Consider the following 17673-nt stretch of genomic DNA (forward strand, 5'->3'; position numbering starts at 1 on the left):
CAGTCTTAAAATACCACGATTGTGAAGAATAAACCAGTCTCATGTTTTTAGCATAGAATTTTTGTTTATGCAAGGACTATTGTTGAAATAATTGATAAAGCAGTAAAAAAAATGGCTAAAGTTAGGGCGTTTTACGGTACTTTTTAATTTAAATTGAAAAAATGCTTGGTTTTTTTGCAATACTGGCGTGGTCAAGCAGCTATATGATCGGCTTGGTCGCAAAGTTTCGGTCTTTTCTAGCTGACGTCAATTTCTTCGGCGAATATCTCCGTGTGATGAAGCCTATCTGCCAGGCTTTAGACATTCTCCAGGGCGAGTCCAAGGCATATTACGGAGTCTTGCTTCCAACCATCACAATTTGCGGGAAGAAGTTGACCGAGATCAGTGATCTTGTGACATGTGAGGAGTTAAAAGTGAAAGTCCTTGAAGGGGTGAAGAAACGATTCAACAAGTGCTTCAACAACATGAAATGCGTTGTGGCATCATGTCTTCATCCCTCCTTCAAGACGTCGTAGCTACAATTTCTGCACTACGTTGCCACAAATGATGCTGACGCACTGCGAGAAAAAGTCAAGACAGATGTAATTCGACTGTTGCGGGAGACATCAAGCCAGGTTGATACCGAAAAGAGTGACACCAACACCAGTCATGACTCCGAGGATGTATTTTTTGGAGTGTTTGCGCCATCCCGTGAAACGTCTGTGCAGAAGGAAGCAACAATTGTGGACGCCTTTTTTTCGGACAAGAGCAAGTCCTTGAGCTTTTCGAATACCGAGTTAAAACATCTGTTCATTAAATACAACACCCCCATTCCTTCCAGTGCTGCGGTGGAGAGACTTTTCTCTGTTGGAAAAGATGTGCTTAAAGGGCGGGGAAACCCAAATTCACTTTTTGCGAGTTTTTTGTTTCAGCGTGATGTCATTGTGTACAACATGCGTTTTAGCAAAAAAAAAAATCTAAATTTTGTTTCCCCCGTCTCGCTAAGGCTGCTTTTGTTTGATACCCGTTTGCGAGGTCTCGCGCGCATCAAGCTGTGATTCTGTTCGCTGTGACGTCACAAGGTACATATAGTTGTGGCCAAAACTTTAAGACCAGACTTGATTTATGACGATTTTTGCATTACTTCAAAATACTGCATCATATATTGTTTCAGTTGCATCATCTTTATGCATCATCTTATATCTGATGTAGTATTTTGAAGTAATGCAAAAATCGTCATAAATCAAGTCTGGTCTTAAACTTTTGGCCACAACTATATGTACCTTGTGACGTCACAGCGAACAGAATCACAGCTTGATGCGCAACGAGACCTCGCAAACGGGTATCAAACAAAAGCGGCCCTAGCGAGACGAGGGCAACAAAATTTGGATTTTTTTATTGCTAAAACGCATGTTGTACACAATGACATCACGCTGAAACAAAAAACTCGCAAAAGTTAATTTGGGTTTCCCCGCCCTTTAAGCCAAAGTGGGCAAGACTGAGTGATTCTCATTCAGTGTTGTACGTTGACGACGTCAACTTTTTGTTGACGCTGAGGCTAGCGCCGTCAGTTCATTTTTTAGTTGACGGAAGATATAGCGCCGTCAACTATTTTGCCGATTTTAAGCGTCAAGCGCTATGCGTCATTTTTTGTTTTCATGGAAAATCTCGCTTCACAATGAGAGTTTCACAATGTATTCTGGCCAGTGCGACTCATCCGAATTACCCGCTTTCGCGTTGGTTAGAATGGCTACCTGGAATACAAGCGGAAAAAGTTCGCCAAATGGTGATCACTCATATCGTGAGCTGTATCGAGAACGAGGGATCAGAGAGAGAAAGCGAAAAATTAATGAATGCCATCGCGGAGGTTAAAGATACTTTATTTCAAGAGCTTTATGCCCCTGAAAAGAGCGATGTTGGTGCAGTGGATCTCGTTAAAAGATTTATATATTATGCTAAGCCATCACAGCACGCTTGAAACAGTGATCCCTTTCCGAGCAAACGTTTTCAAGACTTGTTTTTGAAATACAACACACCGATACCATTCAGCGCTGCTGTGGAATGCATGTTTTCACTTGGAAAGGACATTATGCGTCCCAAACGCAGCAGATTGTCAGACAAAGGTTTTGAAATGCTTGTGTTTCTATAAGGAAATTGCTGAATTTACGTTGCTGCTGATGATACACGCTTTCGCCCCCATGGCCAAAAAAATAGTTAAGCGCCTATGAGCTTCAACATTAAGTTTCGCTGAGAAACGTTGTCGTGTTTTATCTGAGAAAACTTTCTTCAACGTTCATCAGTGAAACTCAACCTTGCAACACCCGAATTGTCTATATATTTTTTCGGACATTTTGACCAAATTGTCTATATTTTTTTCGGACATTTTGCTAAAAAATCGGTCAATGACCGATAAATGACCGAAAAAAAAACCCAGATGACGATCGACGCTAAAACTGGTGTGTCCGCCGTGAAACTTAATTTGTCCGTCGAGATAGCTGCTCAGACCGGACACGTTTGTCCGCCGTCAACAAAAACGAAGTTCGAGGCCTGTGTTTGGGATTAGAATTGAATCAAATCCACTATTCTAAATTGCTCATTTCTATGTACACGTACAACTTAGTTGATCAGATTGCATTAGATGTTTCAAGAAGCTCGAAATTTCTTAATAATTAAACTGCTGCTTCATATCTTTCTAAGTTTACTTCAGTCTCATATCTAACTGCAAGTCATGACTTTAACCATATAAGCAAATTGTAAGTTTGAAATGTAATTGGTAAATATTTATTCATGTATACATAACTTATAAATAAATGTGGGGTTCATTTTAATTTTTGCTACAACAATCCATGTGGCTAGCCCAAGAAGCTGTTATTCTTGTACGCTGCTAATTTCATAGTTTGTTAATCAATATTTGTATTACGTAACCTACCTTATTTTTGTGAGATATCTTTCCATAGTTGGAAACTACTTGCAGTTTGTTAAAATTGATTTCTGAAACGATTCAATAGCCTTTCCTGTTGGAAGTATCAGCTGGTTCATGAAATGTTATGAAGCTCGGTACTCAAACATCATTGTAAATTACCTTGTGTGACAAAAATTATGACCTTGATTAATATTATATATATTGTTAGTTTTGAATCATTTCAACTGAATTATGGCCCTGTGTACAACTGTACACAATACTTTAGAGATTGACGTCATTGTGATGTCACTGATGATAGGCTGATCATAGAATTGCTGATGGTAAGGGGATGCATAATCGATTAATCGCTGAATAGACTTGAAAGAATGTGTTTGTAATAACAAAATAAGTTTGATGACAAGTTTTGTGACAAAAAGGCAGTTACCATCAAAGCATTGTATTTGGAGCCCCATAGCTTTGCATTTTCAAAAGGAGCTGGAGCTGTATGTAAAATTCAGGTAGAGCTGGAGCCAATTGTTCGACCGACAGCTCCAGCTCTAATTCATTTTATGAGATGCTATTACTATTAACTGATTTCACATTTAACAGAAACACATCACAAAATTGATAATAATTCTTGGCTAGTATTTTTAGTTGTTGTACGTCTGCTATTTCATGACTTTAAATTTGTGGTGATTACTGATCGAGGTGGACTATTAAAGAAGTATATTATTTGAGAAAATACGGTGCTACAGCAGTGGTATGAAAGAGTTCCGGAGCTATATTCTGACAGAAGAGAGCTCCTGAGCTGGAGCATTTTTATTTTTATGCTGGCTCCAAAGCCCTGGTTTTAGCATGGCATATTACTATTGGTATGTTTGATTTCCTTCAGGTTGACATTCCACCATACGTTTGCCAGTTTTGTACAGGTATGTAACGAAATGCACCAAAGTTATTAACATTGCCTTATTGGTATCGTCTGGGTTTTTTTTTTTTCGCTGAGACTTTTCGGTCATTTGTCCGAAATAACCTGAAAACATTCGGTCATTTTTGGTCATATATATAGTCAATTGACTAAAACAATGAAAACTATTAATACTACAAAAAGTGCTCAATGCTAAGCAAAAAAGCAAAGCAGAGCGAATTAAATCAATAGTAATAACTATATGCAGGCCTCGAAACTACTTTTTCTTTCCGGCGGCCAAACGTGTCCGACTGAAGCAAGCTATTCGGCGGCCAATCAAAAGCACATGGCGGCCATCGGAACTTCGACACGCATCAACATACAGTCTTCAAAATTAACACATTTTTACTTTGGCAGAAACGTTGCCTAGGCCAAACGACAAAAATTGAAATTGCCTCGGCAATTGCTGTGAACGTTTGTTACGAGATAATTGTACCAAAACGAGAAGCGAAAAATATACTAGAGTAGTCTATCATGACCGCACTGTTTGATTTGTTGTGATGTAATAATACCAAAAGTAGCGATAAAGCGAGCAACAAGATACGCACGTCGCACGCTGTTACAGTAATTCATGTTAAATAACTCACGGGGAAAAAGTAAGTTAATTTTGGGTTGATTTCAACGTTCGAGTCAGCACAAATCGATTTAATTTTCCGGCGGGTTATATTGCGTAACAACAATGCCCAATAAGAAATTTACATTTGTTTTACATTAATTCGACATCTAGCGACGTTGAATTATCATAAAATAGCGTTAATTGTTCAACCAGGTACCGGTAACAAATTAATAGCTCCCTGCGAGAAGATTGCCTCGATTTACGTATACAGTACTATACACTAACATAATTTCGGCCCAATTACGATACTGCAAACAAAACAAAGTCTGTAATTTTTCTCGGAACTTCATGACGGAAAAATGCGGCCGACGGAAGGGCGAGACCCGGCGGACAAACTGTCGGTTTTTGTACATTATGATGGCCGCCTTCATTTTCGAGGCCTGATATTTGATTTAGTCAATTGACTATATATTTTTTTCGGACATTTTGACTGAATTGACTATATTTTTTTCGGACATTTCGCTAAAAAATCGGTCAATGACCGATAAATGACCGAAAAAAAAAACCCAGGGTACCGTACATACTCTCATTTTAATTACCATATCATGAACAGATAATGACCTACAACTGATGCATATTTCCAATGTTTGAACAGCAGACGATAGTTATTTCTACACATTACTTTATTTTCACATTCATAAGCTAAAAATGCACATTTTATTTTGAATGTAGGACTTTTTGTAAGGTCTATTGTGCTTATGAAGTGACCATAAAGGTACACAACTTAATGTTGCAGTCCAAATAACGCAAACAAGAATGACCCAATCATTTGGCTTAGCCGCAAGACCTGAATGCGCAATACATGAATGACGTGAGACTTGGTTATTTCTAGGCCAACCATTCTGGACATACGACAAAACTAGTTCTAAGACCGGATCGTGAAGCGTTTTTGTTTTAAGCTCGAAGTTCAGGGCAAACCGTCCATAGTTTCTTTTATAGAATGCGAAACCTCTGCATTCCCTCACTTCGAGTTAGCCAAACTTTTCTGTTTGCTAAGATGTCTCTGCAGACGTGACCAACTGACCATTGAGATTTAAAGCAACAAGTGAATTAGTGGCACCTTCATTTATATTTTGTTAAATGCAAAAAACAATTTATATCAGAGCTTACAAAACTGGGGGTTGCGACCCCCCAAGGGGTTGCATAATGAACTTCAGGGGTTGCAGAGAGTATACCAATTTGCACAAGGTACTGCACAAGAATTTAAAAAAGTCGGACTGAAGGAGGAAGATGCAAGGGACAGGGTGAAATGGAGAAAAGGGATTAAAACAATTGCTGCGCGGAAACAATCGGCCACCCCCACTAGTGGGGAACAAACCGACGATGGATTATGATGATGATGACTGCATATTAACACTTCTGTTTGAGATGCTGTGACAATTATTAACTTTATTAGTCGCGCACAATTATTTAACTTTTATGAGTCGCGCACTCAATAGGCTGCCTGTATTTTTGAAAATTTGTGAGCTGAAATGGAATCGGAGTTAAAAACTTTTTTACTGCATCGTGAAGTGAGGTGGCTTTCAAAAGTCAAAGCTTTAAAATGGCTAGCCAATTAACGTTGATTTTTCCAACAGAATAAAATTCAGTCTTGGTCCACCATCTAGCATTTGAAATTATGTCAAATGTCACTTTTGCTTGAAAAACTAAACGAATTTAATTTGTCCATCCTAGGAGAAAAAACATTAATATTTTGCATTGAAGTCTAAAATTGATACGTTCATCAAAAAATTGAACATCTGAAAACCAAAATGATATATGTGAAATGTTCTCACTTCGCCTAAGGTACGTCTTGAGACCAGCTTTAACTAACATTGGGCCATGGGTGGACTTGCTTTGTAGCAGAAGGCAGTCACACACACACATTGATAAATGTGTTTGCTTTTTTGTTTTGTTTCCAGTAGGCTACCCATACTGTTGTGAGGGTCAGAAATAAATAAAAACAAACTGAACTGAGTGCCGGTAATTTGTTATGGGTTTTCGTTTGATCTAAGCTTTTCAATAAATATCACATGGATATTTCGCACTGTTCATCATTTTAATCGTAAGGGGTCGCAAAAAATTTTTGGAGATTGAAAGGGGTCGCGAGCAAAAAAGTTTGGGAAGCTCTGATTTCTATGATTCTGTTTGTGTAAAAAATGAACATTGAAATTGCTGCCGTGATAAATGAAAGTACTACGGTACCGTATTAAAAAAATTAGTAACAAATAACCAAGTATTGCGTTATTCGTGTCTTGTGGCCTCTGGATCATGTCATTAATGCTCACATCATTCGAACTACAGAATAAAGTTGTGTATCCAGTGACCATCATGATTTGTCATTGTATACTCAAAGACACATAGTTTTAAGTAGAACATTTAGTGCTGTCACTGAAACCACAAGGTGGCATTATGTTTTCATACGTATATGTTAGTTTGACCAATCTAGACCACTCCAATGATCATACGCACTGTAAATGATATTGTATACTTGTTTAGTGTTCACCCAGGAAACATGTTAACACCATATGAAAAGTGCCTTTTAAAAACAGTGATGTTTGTCTTTGTTGGTGTATACATCACCCTACAAGGCCTACATCGGTGATAGAAGTGATTGCAATAATGCTGAAGTAGATTGAATGAGCCCATTCGTAACTGTGCAGCATCTGGATGGAAGGACATGTGCTTGGTGGCAGACGAGGATGGATACATCTCAATCATCGACACAAGTTGTCAAGGAAGAATATGTGAGAGTGCAATAAGCGTAAAACAAAAGTGGCAGTGCCATAAAAATGCAATTTTTGATGTCGCTTGGGTACCCAGAGGCACAATATTTGCCACCGCATCAGGAGACACATCTGCGGTTTTGTGGGATGCTGTTTCACCGAGGAAGCAGTTAAACGTGTTTCGAGGACACAGCTGCAGTCTCAAGTCTATTTGCATTTCAAAACACAATCCAAGTAAGTTCCCGTTCAGATTTGCCACCATATCTCTGGTATTGCACAGAGTGGCCCAGCAAAGTGTGGACTAAATTTCATATTAAATTTAAACACATTTCACGACTACTAAATTGTATTTATTACAGATTTATAGTATAATCATTAGGGTGATTCATAAATTGAATTTTTTTTTAATTCAATGGGGCACCCTCTTGTATCGTGTCAATACCTGAAAAAATAATCCTGTTAAATTTTTAGAGCAATCGAAAGCATTTTTAAGGTTGCTACCGACTTTGAAAGCTGCACATAATACACAAATGGGTCATTCCATATCAACTCAACATCAACGGGGTGTGCAAGCTCGACCGTCTTAGATTTTCTTGAAATTCACACTAAAGTTTCATATTGATGTATAATGAACAAAAAAAAAATTTTCAGCTCATCATCTCAAGACGTTTAGAAATTACAGCCCTTCATAGTCACCAAGGTCCCTCAAAATGGGTTCGCATGTACATTTTCCTCCATGTTTGGGTCTTCATAACTTTTAATCTAAAGCATTTACAAAGCTGAAATTTGGTATTCTGAGTAAGAAGCAGTCCTAGTTTTCATATCTACCACCAAAATTGCTAATTTTAAATTAGTTTTAGATATAGAACCTTTCAAAAATTGAAATTTTTTGCATTTGAAAAAAATTTATCAATTTTTGATGTCCGCTATCTCCCAAACCAATAGTCACAAAACTCCATTTCGCGTATCATTAATCTATACTAGTTGGTAATTAACCCCCATGAGACTGACACTAAACAAATGTGAAATTATTGAAGTTTGGAGGGTATAAAGATGGTTCGGGAGATAGCGGACATCAAAAATTGATAAAAAAATTTCAAATGTAAAAAATTTCAATTTTTGAAAAGTTCTGTATCTAAAACTAATTTGAAATTAGCAATTTTGGTGGTAGATATGAAAACTAGGGCTGCTTCTTAATCAGAATACCAAATTTCAGCTTTGTAAATGCTTTAGATTAAAAGTTATGAAGACCCAAACATGGAGGAAAATGTACATGCGAACCCATTTTGAGGGACCTTGGTGACTTTGAAGGGCTTTAAGGTCTAAACGTCTTGAGATAATGAGCTGAAATTTTTTTTTTTGTTCATTATACACCAATATGAAACTTTACTGTGAATTTCAAGAAAATCTAAGACGGTCGAGCTTGCACACCCCGTTGACGTTGAGTTGATATGGAATGACCCATTTGTGTATTATATGCAGCTTTCAAAGTCGGTAGCAACCTTAAAAATGCTTTCGATTGCTCTAAAAATTTGACAGGATTATTTTTTCAGGTATTGACACGATACAAGAGGGTGCCCCATTGAATTAAAAAAATTTTCAATTTATGAATCACCCTAATAATCATCCTAGATTACTAATATATATCTTATGTATGATTTGGAAAATTAAAGTTACACCCATGGTGAAGATCTTAAGAAGATTTAAATGAAATCATAAAAACGCACTCTCATAAGGGGCTATCACCTGCTAAGTTTTGAAAGGGATTCTGCGTTGTTCTGGTGTATACAAGGCAGTAAAAAGATTCAGAGAGACTAGTAGCTGCTTACCAAAGGTCAGAAGCTCCCCAGAGAGGTCCGTAAGAACCAAAATTGCAATGGAATCCGGGAATGAACACCAGAAAACTTGCTGAAGAGGCACATTTTAACTGTTTAACTATCCAGAGGATGTTGACTGTTGGTAAGGGATCTTAAGGTCAAGCCCTGCAAAATTATCAAACAGCAACTTCTTTCTGATGCCACAAAGAAGAAGAGGTTTAAAAGATCGAAGATTCTTTTGAATAATCTTCTTGATGGCACGCAGCCACAAGTTCCCTGGATTGAGAACAAATTATTCACCGTTCAAGCTATACAAAACAAACCGGCTAGGTTTCGTCCACACTCCACAGGTCTCAGAACCCTTTTGATTTTCATTGAGCCTGGTGTCAAAGTCAATCAACATGTTTATCTGAAAGTGTTAAAGGATGAAGTTGTTCCTTGGGTGAGGTAAGTCACTGGAAATGAATGAATTGCACTTTAACAGGATGAAGCAACCTATCCCACAGCCAGATTGGTCCAGGATTGGTGCAAAGACAATTTCATGTAGTTTTGGCCCAAAGAACTATGGCCTTCATCTTCTCTTGATTTAAATCCAATGGACTTTGCCTTTGGGATATGGTTTATCTGGGAGCAGAAGTCCTGTGCTGTATCCCACTCTAGTGTTGAGGTTCTGGAGCAAAAACTCACTAAATCTTGGGCAGAAATTGCCGTTACAACTGGGCATGCCACATGTGCCCTGATCAGGTGATCCCTCGTTTTTGCCAGGTAATCAAGAAGAAAGGTGGATATGTTGAATAATTCTTGGATGTTATTAAAAACAATAAGTCATTTCTTTTTTATTTGATATATGAGTTGTTTTTATTGGCCTTCATATAACTGAAAAAACCTAATTTTTATTTAGCTATGCTTCGCTGGGCCACCCTGTCTAATAGATTTAGCAGAATGACTTGTAGATCAGCACAACATTTTTATGTGAGTTGTTGTATCTGTTTCGTAGGGTTTTTAACTCTTGAAAATAGGGGACAAATATTATGTCAGATTCAAAAGTTAGCTACTGATTCTGCTCATAGTGCTCAACCGAGATTCCTAGGAAAAAGATATATTGCAATGCACTTGGCTTGATTAAAACAAATGATTAAAACTCTTGCCAAAGCCATTGTTAGAAGCACCATTTCCTCATTTTGTCGAACCTTTTAGATCTGATTGCCACCGGATCGCGGGATGGGAATGCAATAATCTGGGACAGCCGATGTCCTGGTCAAGTGGCCACTCGCATACAGGACGCCCATGCCATCCACGGTGTGTTGACCCCTCAACGGAAGAGATGTCGGAAGATTGTTGCCAATTCCAGCAATCAACTTTTAAATGTAAGTGTTTAGCATTTTTATTGTTTTACTGCTTTTACAGCTCACTGTTTTAAACTACTCAGTAGGCTACTCACAAGTACTGCACAAAATACTTCTAATTTCTCATTAAGCTACTGCAATACACAAAATACTGTTTTCAGTTTCTTCAAGTAGGCCTATTGAGAAGAACATTTTGAGTAGTTGCTGTTTTAATGAAGAATAATTTTGACTTAAAAATCACATTAGGTATGGATATTAGTAGTCCAGTTGTAATCCGGTGATGTCCACAATACCGGGAGTGGTCAGATTCACACCCAAGTGCCACAATCGCCTTCACACCCTGCCTCCACATCGATCTGTCTAAGTGTCTAACGTGCCCCCTCTTGTCCAGCCCACCTTGCTGCTTTCCTCCTCAACTTGCCTTTTCAACGTTTTCTTGGGTCTTGTTTTCTACGACCCTCCACTTGCAACTCCAGCGCTCTTCTCAAAACATCATCTCCATCCCTTCTCAAAACATGCCCATACCACCTCACTCCATTCGCTTTCGCCAACTTGTCAACTTTCTCATTCAACCCAAGCAAGTTCTTCGGCGGTATTCCTTTTGTCCATCAGCTTCTCACCGGGAGCACAACTTTTAGTTGCAGAGCACTGTAGCGCTCGGTCATTTAGGTTGCTATTCCTAGTAAAGTCTGCAGATTATATCAGCTTGGCAGGTAGGGCAATGCTTTTCACACAAAACGCTATATTGAACAGAAAAATATATGATTTTGTTAATGTATTGTGCATTTATTTGTTGTTAGTCATGGCTTCAGTGAGTGAAGCTGCTTTATCCGGCAATGCTTTTCACACAAAATGTTATATTGAACAGAAAAATTTATCATAATGGCTTCCGTGAGTGAAGCTGATAAACCAGCAATGCTTTTCACACAAAATATTATATATATTGAACAGAAAAATACGTCATAGCTTCAGTGGGTGAAGCTGCTAAAACCGGCAATGCTTTTCACACAAAATGTTACATTGAACAGAAAAATATACTGTTGTTTTAATGCACTTGTTCGGCATGACTATGCAAGTACAGCAAAGAACCCACTTAGCAAGCTCTTTTGTTTGAAAAGGTACATGAGGTGTAAGGATGAAGATTTTTATTAAACAATTAATAAATACGGAAAATGTGCAACTAAACACGTCACATAATAAAATAACCTACCTAAAAAATACAATGAACATACAAAAGGTAATTTGAAAAGTTAAGGTCTCATGTGGAAGTTGTGGCTTACTCCTGGAAGAAACTCCCACATTGTTTGACTGGAGCCGCCACTTCTCCCGATAAAGCGATTTACCAAAGTTAACAGCCTTTCGTCTGCATCTCTGTACTTCCTGCACTTTGTTGGCGGTGCATATCCAGCAATCATTTGCTCGTACTCCAGATTGTGAGATTTTTGCACCTTGTTTTGTGTGGTTATTATTTGACTTAACTAAAAGTGAACTCAGTCATGTTTGGAAACTTAAATAACTTAAAAGCTTTTGCCGACGCAAACCTGGACGAACAACAAATAAATGTCGAACATGAGTATAAAAAAAACAATATATATATTTTTCTGTTCAATATAGCATTTTGTGTGAAAAGCATTGCTGGTTTAAGCAGCTTCACTCACGTAAGCCATGACATATTTTTCTGTTCAATATGACATTTTGTGTGAAAAGCATTGTCCGATAAAGCAGCTTCACTCACTGAAGCCATGACTAACAACAAATAAATGTACTCGCATTAACAAAACAACATATTTTTCTGTTCAATATAACATTTTGTATGAAAAGCATTGTCCTACCTGCCAAACTGATATAATCTGCAGACTTTACTAGGAATAGCAACTAAATGACCAAGCGCCACAGTGTGCACGCCTATTTGACCAGCGCCTAACTGTCTGCACCTAAAAGACGAGGACCCCTTCGTACCACACATTACTCTCTCAGTTCTTCTTAAAATCGCCAATTCGTTTTCCCGTAAGCACCATGTCTCACTTCCGTACAGCATTGCAGATCTCACACAACTAGTATAAATTCTTCCTCTCATTTTCAACAGAAATCTTCTAGCATATAACAACTCTCGACACTCTCTGAATTTCACCTTCAAATTCTTCCACGATCTTTCTCACTGAAACCAAGTTTTCCATCCCTTCCTTTAATACATCGTCCACCATCCATGTGTTTCCCATCCTGCTTCAGAGCTTTCATAAACTTATATACTTCGTTGGGACTGCTTTTTAACTTGGTCAATGCCTGCTAAGCTTCTTCATAACTTTTGCAACTATTCTCTTTTGCCCGATTTTTCAATTCCTTGTCCTTGAGCTTAGTTTCTTCTGATCTATTTCTGCACCAATCCTTGTATGCTACTTTTTTCTCCCCGATTACTTCCCTCACCTCTTCATTCCACCACCACGTATCTCCTCAATCTATCCTGCCTTTTTTTTCCCACAAACTTCACCACAAGCTTGCAGAACTCCATTCTTGAAGGATGCCCATAGATCAGTCACATCTTTGTGAAGAAAACGTTCAAATACAGTTTCTTTTTAAACCTTTCTCTTGTGTCAGCATCTTCTAACTTCCAAATTTTTCTTTTGATCACCCTTTTTTATTTACAGTTTTCTTCAGACCTTTCTTGTCCAAGTCGATACTCACCAATCAATGCTGAAGGTCGCATGGTATCGCTTTCACATCTTTGATCGGTTTTCTGTTTTTCCTGCATACTGACCCAATTTCAGTTTCATTTCCACCTGCACTGAAAGTTATTTTTCTTCCTTCCTCTTTGTTAAACCAGGTATTTGCAACACACACACACAACACACAGTTCCTTTTCGTCACAAAACTCAAGTAGTCGCCTTCAATCGCATTCCTTTCTCCTATGCCCAATTGCCCAACCCTCCATGGACTCCTTCAAACCCATCAATTTGTTTGCCAACGTGCCCATTAAAGTCCCCAAGACCCAATACGATTTCCTGATCACTTCTTGTGTTCCATTCATGGGCTATTTCGTCATAAAATCTTTCTTTTTCCGCATCGTATCTTCCACTTTGTGGTGAATAAGCACAGATTACTCTTATCACTACGTGCTGGGCCACCATCACTATCGTCATTATTCTGTCACTCTGTCTACGAACCCCAACAATATTTTCACATAGCTCTTCTTTCACCAAAATCCCAACTCCTCCGATCCCAATATCATTGCCCGACCACCACAGCTTGTATCTTCTTCCTTTGACACCCAAAATCCTGGCTCCTTTGTTCCTCCATCGGATGTCCTGTAAGCAGCAAACATCTACCTTCCTCATTCTCAGCTCTTCACTCACCTGGTACCTCTACAACGCAAGCTTCGTACATTTAAACTTCCCAGTCGTACCCCTGAATTTTTAACAGCAATGTCAGACAAGACAACCCGGAGATTCTTCGCACCCCCTGCCTATTTAAGGGCTGCTGGGACTGGGGGCCATTCCTTTTTAACACTTATTAGGATTTTTAGTGCATGTTTTTCTACAGGGAGCATACCCTTTCTTACCCCCAACCTCCATTTAAAGATCAGAGTGGTCTTGATGACCGGATGCCTCTGCACGAAAACTCACGAGTTTGGCCAACCCGGGTTTGACTTAAGTTATCCTTCTTGAAAGATGTTGCCATTCTAGCCGTTGTAGCATGTGGATTGTAGGTATCATCCGCCTATGCCGCCAACCTGCCTGGCACAGGCATCATGTCAAAACTGAGATCCAGAACTACCAGCGGGACGTGTTTCGGTGCCAACGGACCCAGACCTGGGGTAAAGTGCTACTTCTCCTCCTGACATCGAGGATGCATACCCAGGACAATGCTATACGTTCAATCGTTCATATATTTGTGATCCAAAAAAAATAGTCCTCTGCAAACGTTAGGCTATATGTGCGTGTTTGTGCATAAATAAATTTTGTATTTTTTATGCAACCGCTTTTAAGCCAAAATAAGCTTTTTTCCAGGACTCCAGACAAACAGTGACATCCGTCATCTTCCAAGATGAGCAAATTCTGATCACATCCGGGGCTATGGATGGAAGGATCAAATTGTGGGACCTCAGAAAAACTCACCACGTTCGACCTCATTGTGAGTTACATTTTTCGTGAAAACAAGCTTTACTGCTTTGAATCCATTGCGGTTCATTCCACATTTTTTTCTCATGATTGAAAGTTGATAGTTTGGTCTATCATTTCGTCTTCTTCGTTGCAGCTTGGGTTTCGCTGTTTTTATATTTTCTTTAGTCACATTGAATACATCCGAATATTATAACAATAGTAATATATTTAATTCTAAGTGTACTGTTGGTCACAGCGGTAAACCATAATCTCTTCGTGGGAAAATTGTAACATAAGATTCCCAAATCCGTTCGTCTGCATGTAATGACCGAAAAATAAACACTCTTTCGAAACGTCTTTTCAAAAGTGTATTCCTGTAAAATTAGCCCGCGGCTATCGAAAATGAGACGCAACACCGTACGCCTCTAAAACTGTCACTACAGAACAGATTACTTGGATAAAAGACGGAAAATTTGTCCAGCTAGCAAGCACCAAGCAAACAGTTAAACTTGCGAATGACTTCCAACAAACAATTTTACGAATGACCAGAATAATTTGCGATATCTCAAATGCACGTAGACAGTAACTGTGACGCAATAATGAAAGACATTATGAAGTGTTTCAAACAGGTGTTCAAGCGGCTAATGCAATATTTCATCAGGTCTTACGACCGATGGTGCAATATTTGGACATTTTCTAGCAATTTCCATGACGTAAGATGCCAGCTAGGTTAAGTAGACCATAACGGTTTTATATGACGTTTGATTTGGTGAATAATTGTCGGGAACATAGCGGCCCCTAGTTATGACAGTCTGACATGGCATAACTAAAAAAGAATTGACGACAATTGTGAGCCAATGAATAAAAACACACGATACACAAATTGTTTGAATCACTCACGTTTAAGTTAATACGTAAATACAAAGGGCATGCAAAGAATGAACAACAATACGGAATAATACACGACGATACATGAAATTGGTACCATAGGTACATGCTAAAATGACGCTATATACAATGGTTGCGATAATAACCGACTGTTCTTGGGCTCAGACAAGGGTCAGCCACCGCAGACAAAACCAGGCTCAAACCCTAACACTTAGGTGTTCTTTACGGGGGCGAGGCACGAAATATCCCTCAACACGTAGTCTACTTTCACTTTCCCCGTAGCCTACTCTCATCATAGTTGCAGACGGCAACTTTAGCTCTACGAACCACAGGCTTCCCTTTCCTAATTTGTGGGACCACCTCATGCACCCTTCCAAGTTGATACTTCCCACGTTTACCAATGTCTTGGAGAGAACCTACCACTACAAGTTGACCAGGCTCCAAATTCTCGGCCATTTTTAACCATTTTTTCCGGCCCTGAAGCCCTGGCAAGTAAAAATCGATCCATTTACTCCAAAACTGCTGAGAAAGTGACAAATTGAACCGATAATCCCTTCTTAGTTGGTCACGATCATGTGGTTGCTCAACAGCACAGTATGGGTCTAAGTATGGGGTCAAAAGTGAGGCAGGGGTGATGACAGTAAAATCCCTAGGGTCGTCACTCAAAGGTACCAAAGGGCGTTCGTTCACAATCCGAACGGCACTGCTGGTGTACGTAAGCAGTTCAATAAAATTAGGCTTACGAATTAAAGAGTCCAAAATGTGAAAAAAGTACTTAGTCATATCGGCCACGAAACCAAATCTACTCAGCCGAAATCTAGCCAAGAGATCTGCCAGAGTGTTTAACAAATCAGGACACGAAAACATTACATCATTAACACAAGTTCCTCGAAATTCAGACTTGCCATCGTAAACAATGCGCTTTTTTAATTGTGACGTAACAAAGTAAGGTAAATACCACTGAAATCCTTTTACATTTTCTGCTTCACCAGCACGCTCAATATAGCCAGTAGATTTAAGATCCTTCATGGTGTCAGTAAGGAAATCACAAAGTTTAGGTTGTTTTAAAGCCTTCTTCCTTAAAGCAGCAGCTCTATCTGACGCCAACACAAAATTGTTAGGTAAATCAATATCTTCCTTCAACGGTACAGGTATCTCAAATCGACCATCTTTCAACTCAATATTCGGTTCAACAAGTTCTCTAGCCAAGTTATCATTGCGAGACAATTCACAGGTTTCATTTTGCAACGTCAAATCCTGAATGACTTTATTCAGGTCTGCTATTTCCATATCACGAGACTCAATTTTACGCTGAAAGCCAGAGATGACATCCGACTATGAAGACGTCTGCACTCTGCACACATTTGCAACACTTTCATCTAAGGGTGACTTACCACCACAAGCCAACCAACCGAGTGGAGTGAGCAAAGCATGCGGTTCACTACGATTTTCACCAACACGCTCCTCTTTAGCACACATCAAATAAGCGTTGTCGTTTCCAATCAGTATTATACATCTACAGTACTACAATCATTCAAATGAAACATATTCACGTCATGAAAATGACGGAAACTACTTAAATCCTGCTTATGTGGTAAAGTTTTAACATCGTCAGCCCAAGCTGGGTTAACCACCGAAGTTATATCACAAAACAGTTCATTCGTCTCTAACGACTGAATGTTGAGTTTAACAAGGTTAGCACAAGTAGGTTTCTGACCAGCCAGAGTGTCCATCTTAAACGATGCTTTATCATACGGTTTAACGCCAAGTTCGCACACCAAATCACTCGAAACAAACGTCAACTGCGAACCAGGATCATGCTGACAATACACCAACTTCGATTTGCCAGTTATTGGATTCAAAACACGAGCAGCAGTAATGCGGTTAAAGGCTGCTTTAACATTTCCAATCTTAACATTACGCACAGGAACTCTGGCACCAACATCATCTTTACCGACCGAATCCAGAGAATCACGTGACGTCACATAAAAATCATGCAGAAGAAAATAGTGTTTCCTATCGTTGTTAGGGCCACACTTACGACAGTTGTTTGCATGAACGCAATCCCTAACCATATGCTGGCGCAAACAATTCAAGCATTTGCCAGCTTTCACAATGACATCTCTCCGACCTTTAGGTGTCAAGCGCAAAAATTCTTTACAATTAGACAAAAAATGATATTCAACTTGACCACGTGACGAACAATAAAAACATGCCGGTATGTCACTATGTCTGGCCACACCACCGCGCGGTGCGCCAACAGCGAACTCCCTGAAATCACATTAGGCCTATGATGGGGTTTTACCGACGTCTGCCTAACCGGACAAGAAGGCAATTTTCCTTTGCCAAACTTTTTAAA

The 17673-nt window shown here is 39.1% G+C and overlaps 1 protein-coding gene across 2 annotated transcripts in view; it reads left to right on the top strand.

Moving 5' to 3' along the window:
- The window catches only part of LOC145766937 (denticleless protein homolog), a 57192-nt gene that overhangs the window by 24894 nt on the left and 14625 nt on the right, over positions 1–17673 (top strand). The window contains exons 3-6 of one of the 2 annotated variants that reach the window (XM_082578645.1): positions 3774–3810; positions 7104–7400; positions 10181–10350; positions 14334–14457. In XM_082578645.1, the coding sequence (XP_082434771.1) occupies positions 3774–3810; positions 7104–7400; positions 10181–10350; positions 14334–14457 (628 nt within the window). The remainder of the gene's footprint in view (positions 1–3773; positions 3811–7103; positions 7401–10180; positions 10351–14333; positions 14458–17673) is intronic. The other variant, XM_082578646.1, reaches the window with a different exon arrangement.

This window comes from Aplidium turbinatum, chromosome 3 (genome assembly GCF_918807975.1).
Source record: "Aplidium turbinatum chromosome 3, kaAplTurb1.1, whole genome shotgun sequence".
NCBI lineage: Eukaryota > Metazoa > Chordata > Ascidiacea > Aplousobranchia > Polyclinidae > Aplidium > Aplidium turbinatum.